The sequence below is a fragment of the Eretmochelys imbricata genome, chromosome 2 (assembly GCF_965152235.1).
Source record: "Eretmochelys imbricata isolate rEreImb1 chromosome 2, rEreImb1.hap1, whole genome shotgun sequence".
In the NCBI taxonomy this organism is placed as follows: Eukaryota; Metazoa; Chordata; order Testudines; family Cheloniidae; genus Eretmochelys; species Eretmochelys imbricata.
In genome coordinates, this window is record NC_135573.1 from 87064608 (window position 1) to 87084166 (window position 19559).

The 19559-nt window shown below is 41.0% G+C and overlaps 1 protein-coding gene across 1 annotated transcript in view; it reads right to left on the bottom strand.

Moving 5' to 3' along the window:
• Nucleotides 1–19559, bottom strand: part of LAMA1 (laminin subunit alpha 1) — a 155796-nt gene that overhangs the window by 109673 nt on the left and 26564 nt on the right. Inside the window, 2 exon segments of the mRNA XM_077809059.1 lie at nt 6776–6888; nt 7227–7397. Coding sequence (XP_077665185.1) covers nt 6776–6888; nt 7227–7397 — 284 coding nt within the window.

The following is a 19559-nucleotide window of genomic DNA, read 5'->3' on the forward strand; positions in this document are numbered from 1 at the left end:
TCCTTTTCTTTTTGTGAATACAGACTAACACGGCTGTTACTCTGAAACCTGTAAAATGAAAATAATTTTATACAATTCTCAGAATATTTTCCAGCAAGATTTTTTTATTTTATTAACTCTTAAGGTTAACAACACTGCTGGTGATTTACAAGCTTCCGCACATACCCTTTCAATCATTCTGTGTCTACTAATGTCTCATGATAAACTAGTTTGCACAGCTGTGCTGTGAGAGCTAATCATTTGCGCATTTTAATTTGACTTTGCAACTTTCCCAGAACTGATTTCCTCACTGGACTACAAGGGTAAAAAGGGCAAGCCAAAGCAACTTAGTGATCCCCAGGCAACTATGGATTGGAAAGTGTCATTTTACATGCATTCAGGACCCAGGGCAAAGACCAAACAAATAACCTTGTACTAAAAAGAGTCACAAGTTTGTAGATGCAATAAGCCCTAAGGACCTTATCACTAATTTCTGTTTTGTTTAGCAATTCTCCAAAATTGCCAGCAACTGTTGGTATTATTTGTTTCCCTAAACACAGACCCAGCTGGATGAGGTGCATTTTCATTCTTTAAACAGAATTATTGCCATTTTTAAACTAAAAAGTAAACTTTTACCAACCTAATCCTCACGCAATTTTGCACATTCCACAGCTCAGGAGAGTGAGAGACTAATTGGACTGGCAATAGCCAATGCAGCAGATGCTATTTGAACTTCCTCCAGAGATTTTTGCCATTGCTCTAAAATCCTGTCTTGTTCCTTTCTCTGCAAGTTTAGCTCCAGGCCTCTATTGCATAAGAACTCCCAGTGGTGCAGTAGTTTTCTGATTTGCATAAATGGAGACTACTGCAAAAACAGGCCACAAAGCCCTATTTCTTTTGTAACCAAAAGTACTTGAGCCCCACTAACTAGAAATGAAAGACTAGTATAAAAGATTAACCTAACCTGGGCAATTCTGATGTCCCCAAATTTCAGGAGTGTTCTATTGGTTATATAAACAGGGACCAGTTGGAAAATTCAAATCTACTTCCTAATCCAAACTTCACCAGATTCTGCCAATTCACTCCCAAAAAGTGAATATTAAGACACTCTACTGAATTTCAGGATCTTATTAACTGTCCTTTTGCATATCCTGCTAAAACCACAGTAGTGTGATGCCTACCACATAATGCACAAGACTGCACAATAAATGAGCCCTGAAGTATGCACTCGATTTTGCAGACTGGTTCCTACTAGTCTTAATAAGTTATTTTAAATCTTCCCTTCAGGGTAAGAGCACAGAAACATGTACCTTGAAACTCCAAAAAAGGCAATTTAGAAAAGAGAATAGTATATTTTTCAAAATGCCTTGAAAAGGCTTGTGGTTAAAAGATATACAAAGGGCAACAATGCTATGCCTTTTTAATGCATGGCAAAATCCACTCTTCTTAATGTTGTAAGTACAACTAAACCTTGTTACCAGAAAAGTCTGTTATGCTTAAGATTCAGACTTTACTTGCAAAAAAATCTAAACTAAATTTATGCAAACTTTTAACAAACAGAAAGTGCTGGGAGACATTCCTAGCATCAGCCTGTACCCTTCAATATTTGTTTCAGAAACTATGATCGTTTCAGGCTCCTATAAGAAACTCAGAAACCCATGAAGGAGTGCTTTCTGGTTTTTACTCAAAGAAGGTAAAGTGACATTATAGTACGATGTAATCTCAATCCAAAAAAGATTCTAAATTCCTGAATTAGCTTTGTTTTACAATATTGATCCTGCAGTTGATTTCAATCAACAAATGTTCTAAATAATGATAAGGGCGAACACCACACATCTGTTAAAAGAGTCCACCAGTTTTAAAGCGACATAAAGATTCAAGAGGTCTCTTGGTTTTTGGTACTGTTTCTCTCCCTCTCTGTGTGAAACTTGCAAGCTGCTAATTGTGTTATTACATCCTAAAACAGAGTCTGTTCTCAAAGTAATACTTTGTAACAACAGGTTTCAGAGTAACAGCCGTGTTAGTCTGTATTCGCAAAAAGAAAAGGAGTACTTGTGGCACCTTAGAGACTAACCAATTTATTTGAGCATAAGCTTTCGTGAGCTACAGCTCACGACATCTGATGCATTCTGTTTTTGTAACAACAGAAACAGCACACAGAGACTCCCCGCCCTTTTGTTGTATTTATCTCGCTTTGTTAACAATTGTGATTAAAATAGAGATAGAGGATGTATGTGGATGGATGCTTGGTGTGGATAATAACTGAATGATCAGGGAGGTGCCAGCCTAAGAATCCAGTGTCCATCAGCCGAAGAAGGCGTCAAGTGGAAATAACCAGAGGACCCCTGGAGGGCAGACTGCAATCTACCCAACAGCTTCAAGGATGGGAGAACCAAAGAACAAGATAACATCTGGCAGCACGGAGCCGTCAGGAATGTGCCATCTGCTGATTGATTCAGCAACAGCATGATGAAGCAATTCCCATAGACTGGCATAGGAATAAATTCCTATAAAAATTGACTCTAGAAAGTCAGAACTTTGGGGTCTGATTCTGCAAACCAACTTCCAGGAGCATCAGATGAGCATCTGACAAAGCCCTGCTTCCTCCTCATGTCCAGACCACCTGGCCAGTGGCTTGGCATGAGCAACTCTAAGGCTGGTAACTATGGCCTGGTCTACACGGGGGGGAGGGAATCGATCTAAGATACACAACTTCAGCTACGAGAATAGCTATACATATGTATATATCTATAGACATATAAAGCATCATACAGCTGGGTCCTGACAGGCTGAGAGATATGCCATAATGCTGTGTACCTAGTTTTATGATCCATGATGCGAACTGATGTTTTATAAAGTACCCACTTGGCTAGCCCTACAAAATGCTTAACTTTTTCTGCATGTAAAAAAGAGATTCCAAAAAGGCAAAGACCTAACGAACAATATAACCATCTTATTAGCCAGCACTCTTCTTTTAACTAGCACTCTGTCACCCTGCTGTTCTGCCCAGCTGTGTCTGGACTACAAAAACACAGGTGAAAGCTAGAACATAGTTGATTTTTATTTCTGCTTCCTGGAAGCTCCCACCAATAGAACCCAGTGAACACATGGCAGCAAATCCTCAGCTGGTGTCAACTGACCTCAGTGGACTGATCACAATTTACATCAGCTGCCCCAGCGTTGAGGCAGAGTGGTGTATAGCATGCCTCAACACTAAGCTATACACCAGGGGTAGGCAAACTTTTTGGCCTGAGGGGCGGGTAGGGAAGTCTGTGCCTCCCCAGACAGCCTGGTCCCCACCCCCTATCCGCCCCCTCCCACTTCTTCCCCCTGACTTCCCCCCTCAGAACCCCTGACCCATCCAGCTCCCCTGCTCCTTGTCCCCTGACTGCCCCCTCCTGGGACCCCCCACCCCAAACTGCTCCCCCCAGGATCCCACCCCCTATCCAACCCTCCCTGCTCCCTGTACCCTAATTGCCTTTATTAAGGTTTATAAAATAACAGAATGGATGATAAATAACAGTTATTCACATCACAAAACACTTAAGTTTTGTAAACAAAAATAAACTGAAACTAATTTAAGATATGGGAGATATATGGCACAAATCTTGGAATCTAAAGAAAGTAACTGACAGTACTGATACTAACCACAGAGAGCAATGTACATAGTTACAGACATTGATTCTTCATAAAACTCTGAAATATTCATTAAAATAGAAAATGCAAAATACTGCTAGAGAATATTTCTAATCCATTCACAATCAACCTTTAGAAATAAACATTTACCAAAAATCCCTAAAATTATTCATGCATGCATTAAGTTTCCTTTGTTACCCTTTACTTGCACCGACTTGCTCAGTATTAACATTCTGAGCAAATCAACAAATCAGTGCTCTAATAACTCATTGACCCCAAGCAATCTTTATTAACCAAAATCCTTCCTTGTGGAGTAGTAATTTACATGCATGTTACATAGCCCTAAATGTCTTTTCTGTTTCCAGTGCTCTAAGGAAACACAGAGGAAAGGCTTCTCAGAGGAGAAACTTCTCAAACCAAATTAACGAATCTGAGCATGTATCAGAAGAGAAAAGATATGTATTTGAGGCACCATCAATAGTGCATAGACCAGGGAGAATAAAGGAGTAAGACGGCAGGTCAGCTGGTCTGTTTTCAGAGTACAAATATTATGGGAAAGCCATTTGGCAGAGTATTATGGGAGGACAAAAAGCTAAGGCCCCCTTCTGCTACTTCCTTCCTGTTTACAAACCAAACACAATGCAAACTAGGCACATAACAAGAAATTCCCATCTAAATACTCTGTCGCTGACAAAAGATATTCTGTGATTATGTTTCCACAATGCTGTGCTGCTTCCTAATTAAACAGAAAACTAAATTCTAGCTCAGCCCTTGCTTCTTTTTAAAGCATCTCAGACAAAGCTTCTATTTCAAAGCTTTCTATTTCAAAACTGCATTGCATAATGGTCCAGAGAGTCCTGGCAAAACCTTGTTAACAACTGTAATTCACAAATCTGCATTTTGTCAATGAGCAGAATTTCTCCATGATTTTGGACGTGTTCTAGTGTTACCAACCCACCTTGTGGTGTTAAGGATCAGTGAGTCCTGATTTTCAAAGAACGTATGCTGGGCAATGAAAAGGTTTATTGAAGACTGATACATTTTACACACACTCTCAGAAGCACATTTTTAAAAAAATAACCAACTGTTCCTTGAAATTGGTTTTCTCATCTTTTTTGTGGAGACCTGTCATGCAATCCAAGCCCTCTGGACAAGCTGGCAAAAGGTTCATCGAGCCTCAGACCTAGGAGAGGTGCAGGAGACAGGGCCGGCTCTAGGATTTTTGCCACCCCAAGCTAAAAAAATTTTGACCGCCCCCGGTTTTTTTTGTGCCACCCTCCCACCCCCAGCTCCGCCCCAACTCCGCCCCTTCCCAACCCCTTCCCCAAATCCCTGGCACCACCTCCCCCCCGGGCATGCCGCATTTCCCCCCCACGCATTGCTTCCTGCAGCTCCCCCCCAGCGCAACCCCTTGCCCTCGCTAACCTCCACTCCACCTTCTCCCCTAAACACGCCGCCGCTCCGCTTCTCCCCCCTCCCTCTCAGGCGAGGGCGGGGCAGCGCGTTCAGGGGAGCAGGCGGAGCAGAGGTGGGTGAGGGTGGGGGGGAACGCAGGAAGTAATGGTGGGGGGTAGAGGAACCACTCCCCGCCCCAGCTCGCCTCCGCTCCACCACCGCCGCCTCCCCCGAGCACGCCGCCGCTTGGCTTCTCCTCCCTCCCTCCCAGGCTTGCCGCGCGAAATGGCAACCCTGGGAGGGAGGAGGGAGAAGTGGGGTGGCAGCGGCGGCGTGCTCGGGGGAGCAGGCGGAGGTGGAGCGGAGGCGAGCTGGGGCGACGCGGGCACATTTCTAGGGGCAGCATGGCCGGCGCTGGAATGCCACCCCAAGCACCTGCTTGTTTTGCTGGTGCCTAGAGCCAGCCCTAGCGGGGGGGAACCTGGCAGCATGACTCCAAGCTGCATTGTAAGAAAACCACCGAGCCAGTGCCAAGGAACTATCTTCACCACAGATAGACCTGGTCTCCTGTGATTTCCCCAGATTCTGTGAGTTTGGTTAGGTGGGCACAGGACCATTGCTCATTAATCAGGGGTATAAGCCCTAGGCCCTAGAACAATTTGGGGGGAAACTCCACAATGGACTCTCCCAGAGTTTTCTTCTCTGGAGTTCCCTCCTGAGTAGAAGATGATCAAAACCAATACCAGTAGAAGCAGCAAAAAGTGGAAAATAAGCCTTCTTTTACCCTATGGTTCAGCATCAGAGCTTAATGGGATCATTTAAAGGCTAAAGTTAAGGGTAGGCAATTTTTTTTTTACCAAAAAAAAAAACGGGGGAGAGGAGGAGCAGGCGGGCAAAAAAATTGCCATAAGCTATGTTAGTGAAATATTAAGTTGCAAAGTAAGACCACAGTCAATTAATCCAAAAGCTACTGTTCTGACAGCAGTGTTATCTCAGTCCCATCGCATGTGTGTATCATTTTTTATTCCTGAGAATTCATCCATGAAAAGTTGTGTACTTGCATGTTTAGTTGCTCTGGGAAACATGACTTTGAACTTCTTGTTAACAATTACATTGTATTACCACATTTTTGTATTTAATGTAAATAAGCTCAAAGACAGAAACAATATGAAAAAGTTGTCATAAATTAGATAATGTAAAACTAACTGAAAAGTTTACATTCTGAGAACTATTAAACAATAATTGACTTATGTTCAGTTATTCTCAAAGCCAAAGTCACTCTCTAACTTACTTACTTCCTCCAAAATCCAGTACCTTGATTATCGTACTTACTGCAGATCAAAGGCTGCATACTGCACTCTGTTATCTTACAATCGCCTCCAAGCACTTTTTGGCTAGATCTTACTCCAAAACATTTACTCCCTTTATTAAAATATCCCATGTTCATCAAGGGAGAGTATATGTTTTGGTAAACAGACAATTTAATTCCCATTTCAACCCCAACTAAAATTTCCAACAGCATCATTGTCAAAGTAATATGTTTTTAAACAAATTGATTGACTGACAAAACATGGTTGTTTAAATTAAATAGACTGATCCATCAGATCTTACCTTCATCTAAAGGCTGTAATGACTGTATAGTACCTATTTATAATTAATTGTAAATTGTCTGGGTCCCTAAAAACTATCAAGTACAGCTGCAATCATTTTATTAGGCTTATGTCACATAGAAAATAAATTCTTTTACACATCTGGTATTACTCACCTGTCTTAGATCCAGGGTGATGGTGACCCAGTGGTATTCCCTCCCATTCTGAATGCTGGGACTTTGCCACCAGTTATTCGTACCATCTATAGCATTGGAGATAGGGTGCTGTTCTGTTTTTAAATAACAAAAAAATTCTCTTAGAATAAATGTCATTATCTTATTTTTTCTTAGTATTTTTAAGCTGCATGCTGAATATTTTTCTCCTCATAACAATCATCCATAAAGCATGTGTAGGGTGAAATTGACCCCTGTGCAGAAAATCATTATTAGGCCTATCCTCAGGGCTAAAGTGGTACTTCAGCCTCATGCTGGCACTCTGCACAAAGGTCAATTCCATCCACAATGATACAGACCAACATTAATAGGTACTCATGGCAGATATGTACCTTACACACAGACCTGAGAAAGTGTGGAAAGGGACCAAAAAGATATAACATCATAAACTTGCCTTTGGGGTTAGCACTGTTGTGGTCGCACACCCTGCACTGTGCATTGCGAAGAGGTCGGCCCGGCACATGTTCCACAAGTTTGCAGAACATCTCTGGTCCCTTCTCACCACAGGTGGCATTGGTGTTGATATGAGCATGGCTAGCCAGATTTAAAATAGCAGGAAACAAACCTTAAAAAACAAAAATGAATACCAATCATATAATAAGACAATTGATTAAAACAAAAATTGTTGGCTACACATGTGGTCATATGGGGTTTCACAGCAAATGTCTGCCTCACCATGTATGTCCTAGAGCAGTGGTTCTCAGAGTGTGGGTCAGGACTCCAAAGTGGGTGCAACTAGCTAACTAGCTTAGACTTGCTGGGCTTGGGGCTGAAGCCCGAGACCCACCGCCCGGGGCCAAAGCCTGAGGGATTCAGCCCCAGGCGGTGGGGCTCAGGTTACAGGCCCCCTGGCTGGGGCTGAAGCCCTTAGGCTTTGGCTTTATCCCTTCCCCACCCAGGGCAGTGGGGCTCGGGCTTTGGCTTTGGCTTCCCCACCCATGGCAATGGGAATCAGGCAGACTCAGGCTTCGGTCCCCCCTCCTGGGGTCGTCTCATCATTTTTCTTGTCAGAAGGGGGTCATGGTGCAATGAAGTTTGAGAATCCCTGTCCTAGAGAGTTTGGAAAATGGAAAAGATATGCTGAGAATAAGTTACCTTTATGAAATGAATTCTGCATTGTCTTACAGATAGTGTAAGAGTGCAATAGCATTATCATTCCATGTCATATCTGGACCACCACTGAAGAATAAAATAGTTATTTTTAAGGGCAGAAACTGAAACCTATTTTCACAGTATAAACAAATGAAATCCAAGAGGCAAATTTAAAGTGCCTAGGTATAAGACTTACATAACTGGTACCCCATTTCTGTGGAAGGTGACTTTTAATTGGAATTCACAGATGCAGAAATACTAATGACTTGGGCAATGTACTTTGAACCTCGAAGCTTTATTTGAGCTCCTGTACATCCCCCTAAAGATTGAATTTTAGGCCCTGGTTCTCTGCTCTTCTGCAGCCCTATAAAGCATAAGGAGGATTCTTCATATGTTGCCTCCCATCTTCTGCAGTTTGTGGCATAGTAGTAGAATGGCACGTGTTTGGAAAGAGAGAAGGTATTAGCTGGAATGCAGTGAGCTCCAGCTATTCTGGGCCCAAGAAATTGTAAATGAGTGGTAAACAATGGTTTATACTGTCACCATCTTGCTTCAGAACAGACCATTGATATGAATGGGGACAGTTTGCACCACTCATTTATTGCTTCCACTCAGAACAAGGCCCCTGGACAAGTTGTCTGCGTGAGATAAAGGGGTAATTGTTAGTTTGAAGGTAATAGAGGATCATTAACCATAATCCAATCACTAGAGGGGGACAGAGACCAACTTCGTACACAGCAAAACAGTGTAACAACTGATATTTGAAAAGTTACCATCCCCAAATTAATAGCTAATAAATTTTTTTTCTAATGAAATCTTAAACTCTACAGAAAACCAAAGGTCACTACAGTAGTGCTGGTATGGGGGTGGGTGGCTAAATCTAACCTCTGCTGTTATAGCACAATTATCCTTGTAACAGGCATGCTGTCCCTTTAAGGCAGGCTACAATATCATGACCCTATTTCCTGTTCAGCACAGAACCAAAGCATTTGGGGGTTTATAATTCCCAGAGGCAATGTAAAATGTATGAGAATTTGAGAATGAGAATAATAGGACACTACAATGAACAATGCTGGGAAGAGTGCAGATATAAGAACAGGGTGCTTATTTGTATAAGAACTAAGCCACCAGGTGGGTACTGGGATCTGCCATGAGCTTTTTTACTGAGAGACTAGGAAAGAGTTTGGAGCACTAGGGAAATGGCTTGGGAAAACCTAGGGAGAGGGACTGGACATGCAGACAGATGGCTGAATATGATACCATGAGGAGGAGGTATTATTTTGGCTAGAACCTGAAGGCCAGAAAGAGCTAACTCTTTAGAGGGCAATTAAGGGACTGTGGCAGAGTTAGAAAAGAGCCTTGGTGGAAGAAAAGTGGCAGAGAGTTGGTGACTAGACCTGATGCTATTTCATGGCTGAGGGCCCTAAGACTGGAGTTTAGATGGTTTAACACCCCTTTGGATTCTGAGGGGTATTGCTTTTGTACCCTAGTAATGGGAAAAATAGATAGACCCTTGGGGAATGCCTATGACCTTGGAAAAAGACAGGGTGAAGGATCTGAACTCTTGTTAGACTGGCAGAAGTAGATTTTTGGTGTAGCTGGAGGGTTAAACTACACTCCCAGCAAGAAAACTGAAAAAGTAGCTACATCTGACAGAGAGAAGGTAAGTCACTGTTACAGCCCCTTAGTTCCTTTTTTCTGTTTTCCAACTTTTCTCTATAAAATGTACTCAAGCAAACTAAACTCACTTCAAGGTGATAATACCGTTTGTGATAATACTGTTTGTGTTTATCAGGCTGAGATTTGCAAGTTGCTCCCTTTCCCCTGCAGACGTTAAAATCAGAAGTAACTTTGGGAAAGAGAAACAATTCTGGAGTTCAAGGCTGTGTTTAAAGATTAAAAATGATGGGCCACAACTAAGACCCTACTCCCAGATCAGATATGGCATATTAAAAGTGCCAGAAGCAATCATGTCTTTACTGCTGTACCAGAGAGGCTATTTCTGAGGCTGGTCCTGAAGGGATTATTTTTTCCAGTTATTAAGAATTAAATTCATGATTATTTCAATAAAAATAATTTCAATTGTATTCCCAATAACATATGCCTTCTTTCATTAGTTTCTCAAGTTTCTTCAGCATGTATGAGGAAAGCTTTTAATAGCAGTGTTTTGGTTTTCTAAGGCAGAGCTAAATATGACTGCAATTTAACCAAAGAGTCTTTGTATGGTAATTACACTCCCATGAAAAGCCTGAAGGAACTATTTTAGTTCAGTTTAAATCTTAACTTCAGCTCAAAATGTGGCAAAATCCTAATGTATTGAAACACAATCTGAACAGTGATCAATGTGTTTTCAACTGTATTGTATTCAAAACATTAAAGAGGATGGGAGGGAGAGGAGCTATAAGCTGAATCAAACATAGTCCTTATTTCTTGTTCTCATTAGATGTTTTAATCGGCAGCAGATGGGTATTTCTGTAACACTGAAAATTTGTCAGTCTCATTGATATCTTTGCATGCCATGTGCTGAATATGGTCCTGATCCTCCTCTCACTTACTCTGCTTTTACTCCTGAGTTACTGGTATAAGCATAAGAAGAATTTGCCCTTCCTTTTATTTTTTTTCTGAGAAATATAGATGGCGCCTATATGGATGAGGCGAGAGGATTAGACAAATATTCCTCATTTACATCATTTTCCAGTAATCAGAAGTCTCTAGCATTCAGTATTTGCTGTCAATCACTTAGGCTTCCCAATATCAGCCAGCCTTCATCAGCTTTCTGTCACCTCCAGGGTCATTCATTACACTGGCTACAATTACATGTGACACAACCTACCCTCAATGACCTCCATCCACAGCTTAAATCCATGGATTTGTGCCAAGGAAAAAGTAAGGCACTAAAGAGAGGTGCTGTGTGAAAATTTCATTCCAAAACCTCAAGTCACATTAGGATTGAGTTCAAAAACTGTAGCAAAGCAGTGTTTCAGCTGAACCTCTTCCAGCCCTCCCCCATTCCTCCTAAGCAAACATTTCACTGGTTTCAGAGCCATAATTACACTGATAATGAAACTTGTGACAGTTGATCACATGGTGGGTCTTTCTGAAGATACAAACAGAGTAACAGAGCTAAAGTTGTTGTTTAGCAAATGACCCAGGGTTTGATCCTGCAATGCTGAGTATTCGCAACTCCCAGTGGGCCAAATTAATCTCTGGTTATCCTTCAAACCAATGAAGTTAAACTATAGATACATTTGGCCACTGGCAATTTGGTGGGAGTTGAAGGAGTTTAGGAATTGCTCCGTAGTCAGCAAGGTCAAGCCCTCCATGAGTACAAATCAATCAAAACCAGATATGAGTTTCACAGCTTTATATTAGAATGTTCCGTTCTAAGTTAAAGTGTTCTTGCGCTACTCAGTGTGATGAGTTCAAGGACTCTCTCCCACCCCTACTCTGCCAAAAAGAATCAGTGAAATATGCCATTGTTTACAGTCTTGGGGGCAGGTAGATGCTGTCAGAACTAGAGAGCCCAATAAAGGCAAAAGGGTAACTTTGAAGTTACATCACTCTACAGCATCTAAGGCACCATAAGATAACTGACTGTCTGGAGAAAGATACTGTGTTTCATAAAAGTAAACCAGTCTGCAACTGTGTCTAGATTATGAAAGACATTGATCTAACTTAACCTTTTCTCACTAAAATCCAGCACAATAGACTGAATTAATCTATCAAATATATTCTCCTCAGGAAGAAAGGAAGTTTCACATATGCAATTCTTGTTGTTTTATCCTATTTGATTAGAGTCCATTATATCGTTGACTTGTGTACATTTTGCAGGATGAATTTCCCAGCTATACAATTTAAATTGGTTGACTGAATTTCATTTGCTAAAATAATTAACGAGGGATTGTGTCTATTTCCCAATTGTAGACAAACATCCCACATAGAAATGAATATCTTTATTTAATAATGCTGTCTGTTCTTTTTTTTTCCTTTCCCCCCTTTCTGCTTTACAGCTGCAGGAGTTAGTGCGCACCACATTAAAAGTGACAACTATGAGAAAACAAGGAAGAAAGAGACCCTGCTGTTAACCTAAACAAGCATACATGGTCCTTCTGATCATTGTCCAGCCCTTTACATAATAACACAAATTTTGTCTTTCATTTGTTCTCCTTCGGTTACTCAGCTGCCCACTTGTCCATAACAAGAGAGGTTCCCACAGCAAAACACTGTGCAGTATCAGGAAATGAATAGTGTTCAAAATACACCAATTTGACCTTGAATAAGATCTACACCTGGAATACTAAGTTAATACCAAACTGAAATGTACTTCTTACTCTAAGTATTCAGACGGTGGCAGTTTTGAAGCCTACCACTCTTGTTTGTAATGACTTTGCCTTTGTTCATGCCCATCAATAAAAGTTAGCACAAGGAGGCTAAAGAAATGAGCAGCTGGTACCAAAATGGTGTTACCAAGCAAGCAAAGAGAACTAGATGTCCCTAGTAGCAAGGATTGCAATCTGGATGTGGGAGAGCTTTTCACATTAACGCTTGACCCATAAAAATGCTGGATGACTTGGCTGAATAACAGAGAAGAATTAAGAATCAAATACTTAACTCAGCACACAGCCCAAGTGGTTTTCTTCAGGGACTAGAGGAAAGAAGGAATCCACCCACACACACAGAGAGAGATTGCTGTGTGGCAACACTGCCACAGGGCCCCTCAGTAAATGCACTTCCCTTCCACAGTGGAACATGGCCAATAAACCTATGGAGCAGCAAATCCACTCATGCTGCATCAAGGTTCCTTCCCCACTCTGAACTCTAGGGTACAGATGTGGGGACCTGCATGAAAGACCCCCTAAGCTTATTCTTACCAGCTTAGGTTAAAACTTCCCCAAGGTACAAACTTTGTCTTGTCCTTAACAGTCCTTAACAGTATGCTGCCACCACCAAGCGTTTTAAACAAAGAACAGGGAAAGAGACCACTTGGAGACGTCTTCCCCAAAATACGCCCCCCTCCCCCCCCCCAAGCCCTGGAGAAGGCTTGATAATAATCCTCACGAATTGGTAGATGTGAACACAGACCTAAACCCTTGGATCTTAAAAACAATGAAAAAATCAATCAGGTTCTTAAAAGAAGAATTTTAATTAAAGAAAAGGTAAAAGAATCACCTCTGTAAAATCAGGATGGTAAACACCTTACAGGATAATCAGATTCAAAACATAGAGAATCCCTCTAGGCAAAACCTTAATTTACAAAAAGACACAAAAACAGGAATATACATTCCCTCCAGCACAGTTTATTTTACCAGCCATTAAACAAAAGAAAATCTAATGCATTTTCTAGCTAGATTACTTACTAATTTAACAGGGGTTGGAAGGCTTGCATTTCTGATCTGTTGCCGGGAAAAGCATCACACAAACAGACAAAACCCTTTGTTCCCCCCTCCCCCACGTCCAGATTTGAAAGTATCTTGTCCCCTCATTGGTCATTTTGGGTCAGGTGCCAGTGAGGTTACCTTAGCTTCTTAACCCTTTACAGGTGAAAGGGTTTTGCCTCTGGCCAGGAGGGATTTTATAGCACTGTATACAGAAAGGTGGTTACCCTTCCCTTTATATTTATGACACTGCCCTTGCTTCTTTCTCACCGCTCTAAACCCTTGCCTGCTGTGGCACAGAAAGAACAGCTCCACAGCACTCAGAGGTAGCGGATCCCTCGAATGGGGTCACCAAATCTTGATCCCTTTTTTCCTGCAGTGCCACCCCCATTCCACTACACCAGTCAGGGTCACCACTGCACTTGCCATTCTTGCCCCCAAATCATTTCAGAGAATTGGCAGGAACACAACTAATGTTAGCCAATCAGATGTCTTTGTGCCTCGAGCACTATCAAAATGCCATGATCCACAGGATTACAGACTACAAATCATTTTCATATAGATATGCACACCCCACACCAAATTATTCAGGAATTTTATGCCTAGGAACATAGGAATTGCCATATTGGATCAATGTACTGACCCTGGCCTCAACAATGGGCAGTGCCAGATTATTCAGATGAAGGCACAATAAACTCTGCAGTGGGCATAATAGAATAAATTACTAACCCCAATAATCAGAGGTTGACTTATTCCCTGATGTATGAGGTATTAAATCTATTCCAATTTTTGTTTGTTTCTTTAATCCTTATAATGTGACTCTGGATGCCACAGGTGTCCTATGAGACGATTACTGAAGTGTCTGCAGTGACCTAGGACCAGGCAGAGAACTGAAAATAAGGAAACAGTAGCACCTGGAGAGCATACAGAAGTCAGAAAGTGCCAGTGGCTGGATGCCTAATAAAACCTGAGCATCCAGGCAGTTTGGGCGCCCATTGAGGAGATTATATTTTCAAAGAACATGCACTGCCCACACACTGCTTTGAAAATTTCCCTTGTGTTTTGAGCCACCAGTGGGGTCAACCAAATGCTCCTCCAATTGTTTTACTGTTTCATGCCCCCAGGCTCAGCATCAATGACTAAGAGGTAGAGAAATAAAGAACAGCTTTGTCTTGTTCCTCTCCCGAGAACAAAAGGAGCTGAGCAAGGCAATAACAGAAAAAATAATCAATATTAATGTGAAACATGCTTTCATTCTAGCAAAGAGGAAACTCAAAAGTATTGAAACTCAACTAATACCTGCAGCCTCAGGCACCCAGGATAGAAATGATCTGTTTTACTTACACAGTTCAGTGCACTACAAGGTTATAACCTTTCCTGTATGGGAGCACTGGGGAGAGAAGAAAAATGCCCAGGGAGCAAACACGTAGCCCTCTCTCCTCAGTGCACCCAGCTCAGGAGGCCGCTATGTAGGTTTTAGGTTCAGAGCACAGGTTGAGCATGTGTGCCTGGAACAAGGTAGGGGTGGAGCATGGAAGGTGAACGTACCTATTCTATGGGTGTAGCAAAGGGCACTCCTTGCCGCACTCCCCAGTACCCAGAAGTATATTTATTAGGCTACTCAGGTAGTAGTACTCCACATTCCCCTTAAATCAGGAGCGCCCAGCCTACAGCCTGTGGGCCATATACGGCCCACCAGAGCAGTTCATAAGGCCCGCAGACTGGTTCAACACAATATACAAACAGCCAATTCATTAGCATTTTGTTGTCATGTTTTCATCATTTTAGTTTTCACAAGTGGGTAAATAGACAATACTATACATAGAAACTACCTGTCTGAATACATACACAACAAGCTGAACTTAAAATATAAGTCAATAAAGGTAACTTTATATCTTATTAAAATATGTAGAATCTATTTGACCCACACAAGGTTGTTCTTAGGTTTATGTGGCCCTCCTGTGTAATAAGGTTAGGCACCACTACCTTACATGAAACCCCTTTGTCACAAGTCCCAATAGAGTAACTATTGTACAGATATTACAGATCGGAAAATGCTGATTCATCAAAATATTCCGAGAGATCATACCAAAATTCCAATGGAAATCAGGCAGGAGTCCCTGGGGAGCTGGGCAGCAGTTTCCCACCTGGCCAGTTGGAGGGCCATTCTATACAAAATTGTGAGGTTTTTTTCTCCATTCCACTGAGGAACAAAAAAGGTTCAAAATTTCAGAAGTTTTCACAGAATGAAAAATCCCCGTTCCTTCTCAGCTTGCAGCGCAAGACACAATGAATGTATTGGTTTTATTTGATTTAAGGGAATTTAGCTCTTTGGACAGATGGTTGTAATTGCCCATTTTAGTTAAGTTTAATTTAGAAAATCAAAATAAATCAGAAAAAATATCAGGTTTTTTTTAAACTTCGCTGTTTTATTCATTGTATTGAGAGATAGCCAGGACAAAAAGGCAGAGTCTCAAAAACCCACAGCGCTTCAACAGGAGACTTCCCATTCAGTTGTCTGTGCATACAGCCTCACAGAAAGTGGGCTTAACTGAGCAGTGTATAAAGCCTACATTATACTCATAGTCAGCGATGTTTTAAAGCTCTCTTTAGATCCAAGAAGCAAGAATGGGTCCAAGCCTGCTGTTGCCAAGAGAAAAACAAGGTTAAAGAGGATTGAGCGCCCTGGAATTCTAAACTTCAGTTTCACCTGCCTCCCCTTGCTGGCAAAATAGCATAACTCCATACAGCCTTATAGACCCAAACTGGTCTAGGAAACCGCATCTATCTTAGAGGTTTGATACTGCCACTTTTCATCTTAGTATCTGAGCACCTTCCACATACAAAGTATTCATCTCAGATAGAGCCTCATCTCTTTTGCATCTAGTCAGTTTTATAACAGACAAAATAATTAAACCTTTATGTTAAGATTTTCAACATTGACTAGGAGATTTAGTCAAGCAACTCGCATTCATTTCAATGAGATATGGGTCTACATTTCCTAGTTAGCTCTGAAAAATTCAACATTAATTTCCTAATACTGTGTTCTAATGCTAATGCTACACTTCAATTTATGCTTTTTCCACACTGGCAAGTGAAAGACAAAACTTTTGTCATTCAGAGGTGTTAAAAAAACACACACCCCCAAAAGACAAAAGTCTGGTCGACGACAAGCACTGGTGTGAACAGCGCTTTGTCGGCAGGAGCACTCTCCTGCCGACAAAGCCACTGCTGCTTGTTGGGGTTGCAAGTTTTTTTGTCAGCAGGCATACAACAGCTACACTGCGTGCCCTTTAGTGACACGTCAGTAGCAGCACAGCCATGTCGCTAAAAGCTGCGTAGTGTAGACATAGCCTTAGAGAGTCTTGATTTCATTCACATTCCTCGGTAAAGATTTATCAGTACTCATTATATATTCACTATCCTTTACAGCTGTAAATACTGATTTTTATAGAAGCCTGCTAATGCCTGGACTGCACAAGTATTCTTTGAAAATGCTCATCTAGTTTCCACCAGTATTACAGTTCTTTCCAAAATGATGCCTGGCAGTAATATCACACATCTTGTAAAACACAGATTATGTAATATTATTTAGGCTATGTTTACACTAGAGACTCAACAGCAGCACAGCTGTATCGATGCACCTGTGCAGCTTAAGACCTCCCATGCAGCTGCTCTATGCAGACAGGAGAGCTCTCTTCCATTGGCATAATTAAACCGTTGCTAATGAGCAGCGGTAACTATAGCGGCGGGACAGCATCTCCCACCGACAGCACTGTCTTCACCGGCACTTCTGTCAGCATAATTTATGTCAGTCAGGGGTATGTGTTTCTTCACAATCCTGACTGACAAAAGTTTTACTGACAAGAGTGCAAGCATCCATTTCCAAGACCTTATGATTACTATATGTAAAAATTTAAAACATTATTCTAATAGAAAGGATTAATATCGGTCACGTTAATTATGTTATTAATTATGATTATTACTATTAATTATTAATATTATTTTAAGGGCTCTTGTACAAGAACAGGATATGTATTTCTTAAAAGCACACTTTCTTTTGGTGGTCCTTTTGTTTGTCATAATTCTCTATTTTGCAATTTCACATTTCATTGACATGGAAATGAAAGGTATGACATCAAGATAATAAAGAATGTTAGTAGGTCTTCCTACTATTTTCCTACTAATAAAAACAGGACAGGGATATATGGTGTAGAAAATACAATATATAGGTAGAATTATGCCTAATTAGAAGAATTTTCAAAGTTTTCCGATAGATCTTAGTGGCTCTTCAGTGTACTGTTATATGCATTTTTCGGTCACATAAGGACCAGACTTTTTGTAGATGCTGGCCACCACAGCGTCCATTAACTCCAGCTGTAATTATGGGTGCTAACCACTTCTGAAAACCAGGCCCTGAATACTATGTACTTTATAAATGTCTTAAGTCTTGTAAATTGTGCGCCATTTTGCATAAAGTATACGACTATAGTATTAATTATTTTTTCATGTTACAAGCAGCTTCTTTCCAGGTAGGCAGGGCTCAGATACACAAGGCAAGTTTGCAAATATATTATATGGCTCAGTTACTGTAACACTCATAGCATTCTTTGAGATGCTCCCAATTCCATGCACAGGGCCAATTAGACAGGCAGAACTGCAGAGTCTCAATGTGCGGATGAGATGATGGTGTAGGGAGGAGGGGGTTACATTTATTAGGAACTGGGGAAACTTTTGGGAAAGGGGGAGCCTATACAGGAAGGATGGGGCTCTGTTCTGGGACAAGTCCTATTCAACATATTCATAAATGATCTGGAAAAAGGGGTAAACAGTGAGATGGCAAAATTTGCAGATGATACAAAATTACTAAAGATAGTTAAGACCCAGGCAGACTGCGAAGAGCTACAAAAGGATCTCTCAAAACTGGGTGACGGCAACAAACTGACAGATGAAATATAATCTTGATAAATGCAAAGTAATGCACATTGGAAACCATACTCCCAACTATACATATTAAATGATGGGGTCTAAATTAGCTGTTGCCACTCAAGAAAGAGATCTTGGAGTCATTGTGGATAGTTCTCTGAAAACATCCACTCAATGTACAGCAGCAGTCAAAAAAGCAAACAGAATGCTGGGACTAATTAAGAAAGGGATAGATAATAGGACAGAAAATATCATGTTGCCTCTATATAAATCCATGGTATGCCACATCTCGAATACCGTGTGCAGATGTGGTCACCCCATCTCAAAAAATATATATTGGAATTGGAAAAGGTTCAGAAAAGGGCAACAAAAATGATTAGGGGTATGGAACAGCTTCCGTATGAGGAGAGATTAATAAGATTGGGACTTTTTAGCTTGGACAACTCTTTCTGTCCTTATCTGTGAAATGGGAATAATAGTAGGTCCCTACCTAACAGATGTCTTGTGAGGATAAATATATTAACTTTTCAGATTCTATGGTAATAGGGACCATTTAAGTCTTAGATAGCTTCTCTCAAGACAGGGATAATTGATTTGAGGCCTCTGTCCTATATTCCAGGAAAGCTTGAGTGGTTTAGGGAAGACAAAACCTATTCATCCCAGAATTAGAAAACAAAGAATTGTTGGGACATGAAGACAACGGCAATTATCTGCAGTCAGTCAGGAATTAGATCAAGAGAATGACATAATATTTTCTGGACTGTATATCAACACATACAATAAAGATTCAAAGCAGATCTTTGCCAGGAATTTTACTGATTCATACTGCGGGGTAGCCAGTTGATTCCTTTCCCCTTCCCCACAATTGTTTTGCCCTTTCTGTGCCGTCAGTAACAAAGAGAGAATTTGCCAATGAATAAAGCAAATGTGACTTGGAAAAACATAGGGAACTGATGTCAGCAGTAACAGTGGGCCTTTTTTACAGATTCAGTTTTCAGAGCACAAAAATACATGAAGGGGTCTAATTTCATTCACAAATTAGTGTTCTAAAAATGTAAAACAGTCAGCAATTTATAAGAAAGAGGCGATGTTCAAGTTGTTCACCAGCAGTACATCTTTCATTTATTGAAAACATTTACACAGAATACACAGCAGCAGTTGTTCCTGAGACTTTCAAGCACTGGAGGAAAACAAAGGATTATAAAGGGCAAAAAGCAATCAAATGTTAAAGACCACTAAAATGTATAAAATGTGGAACAGTATTATACTTCACAAGCTGAGGTCACATTCCTTATACAATTCTCAAAGACAATTTTCCAAAGTACAGCTCTTAG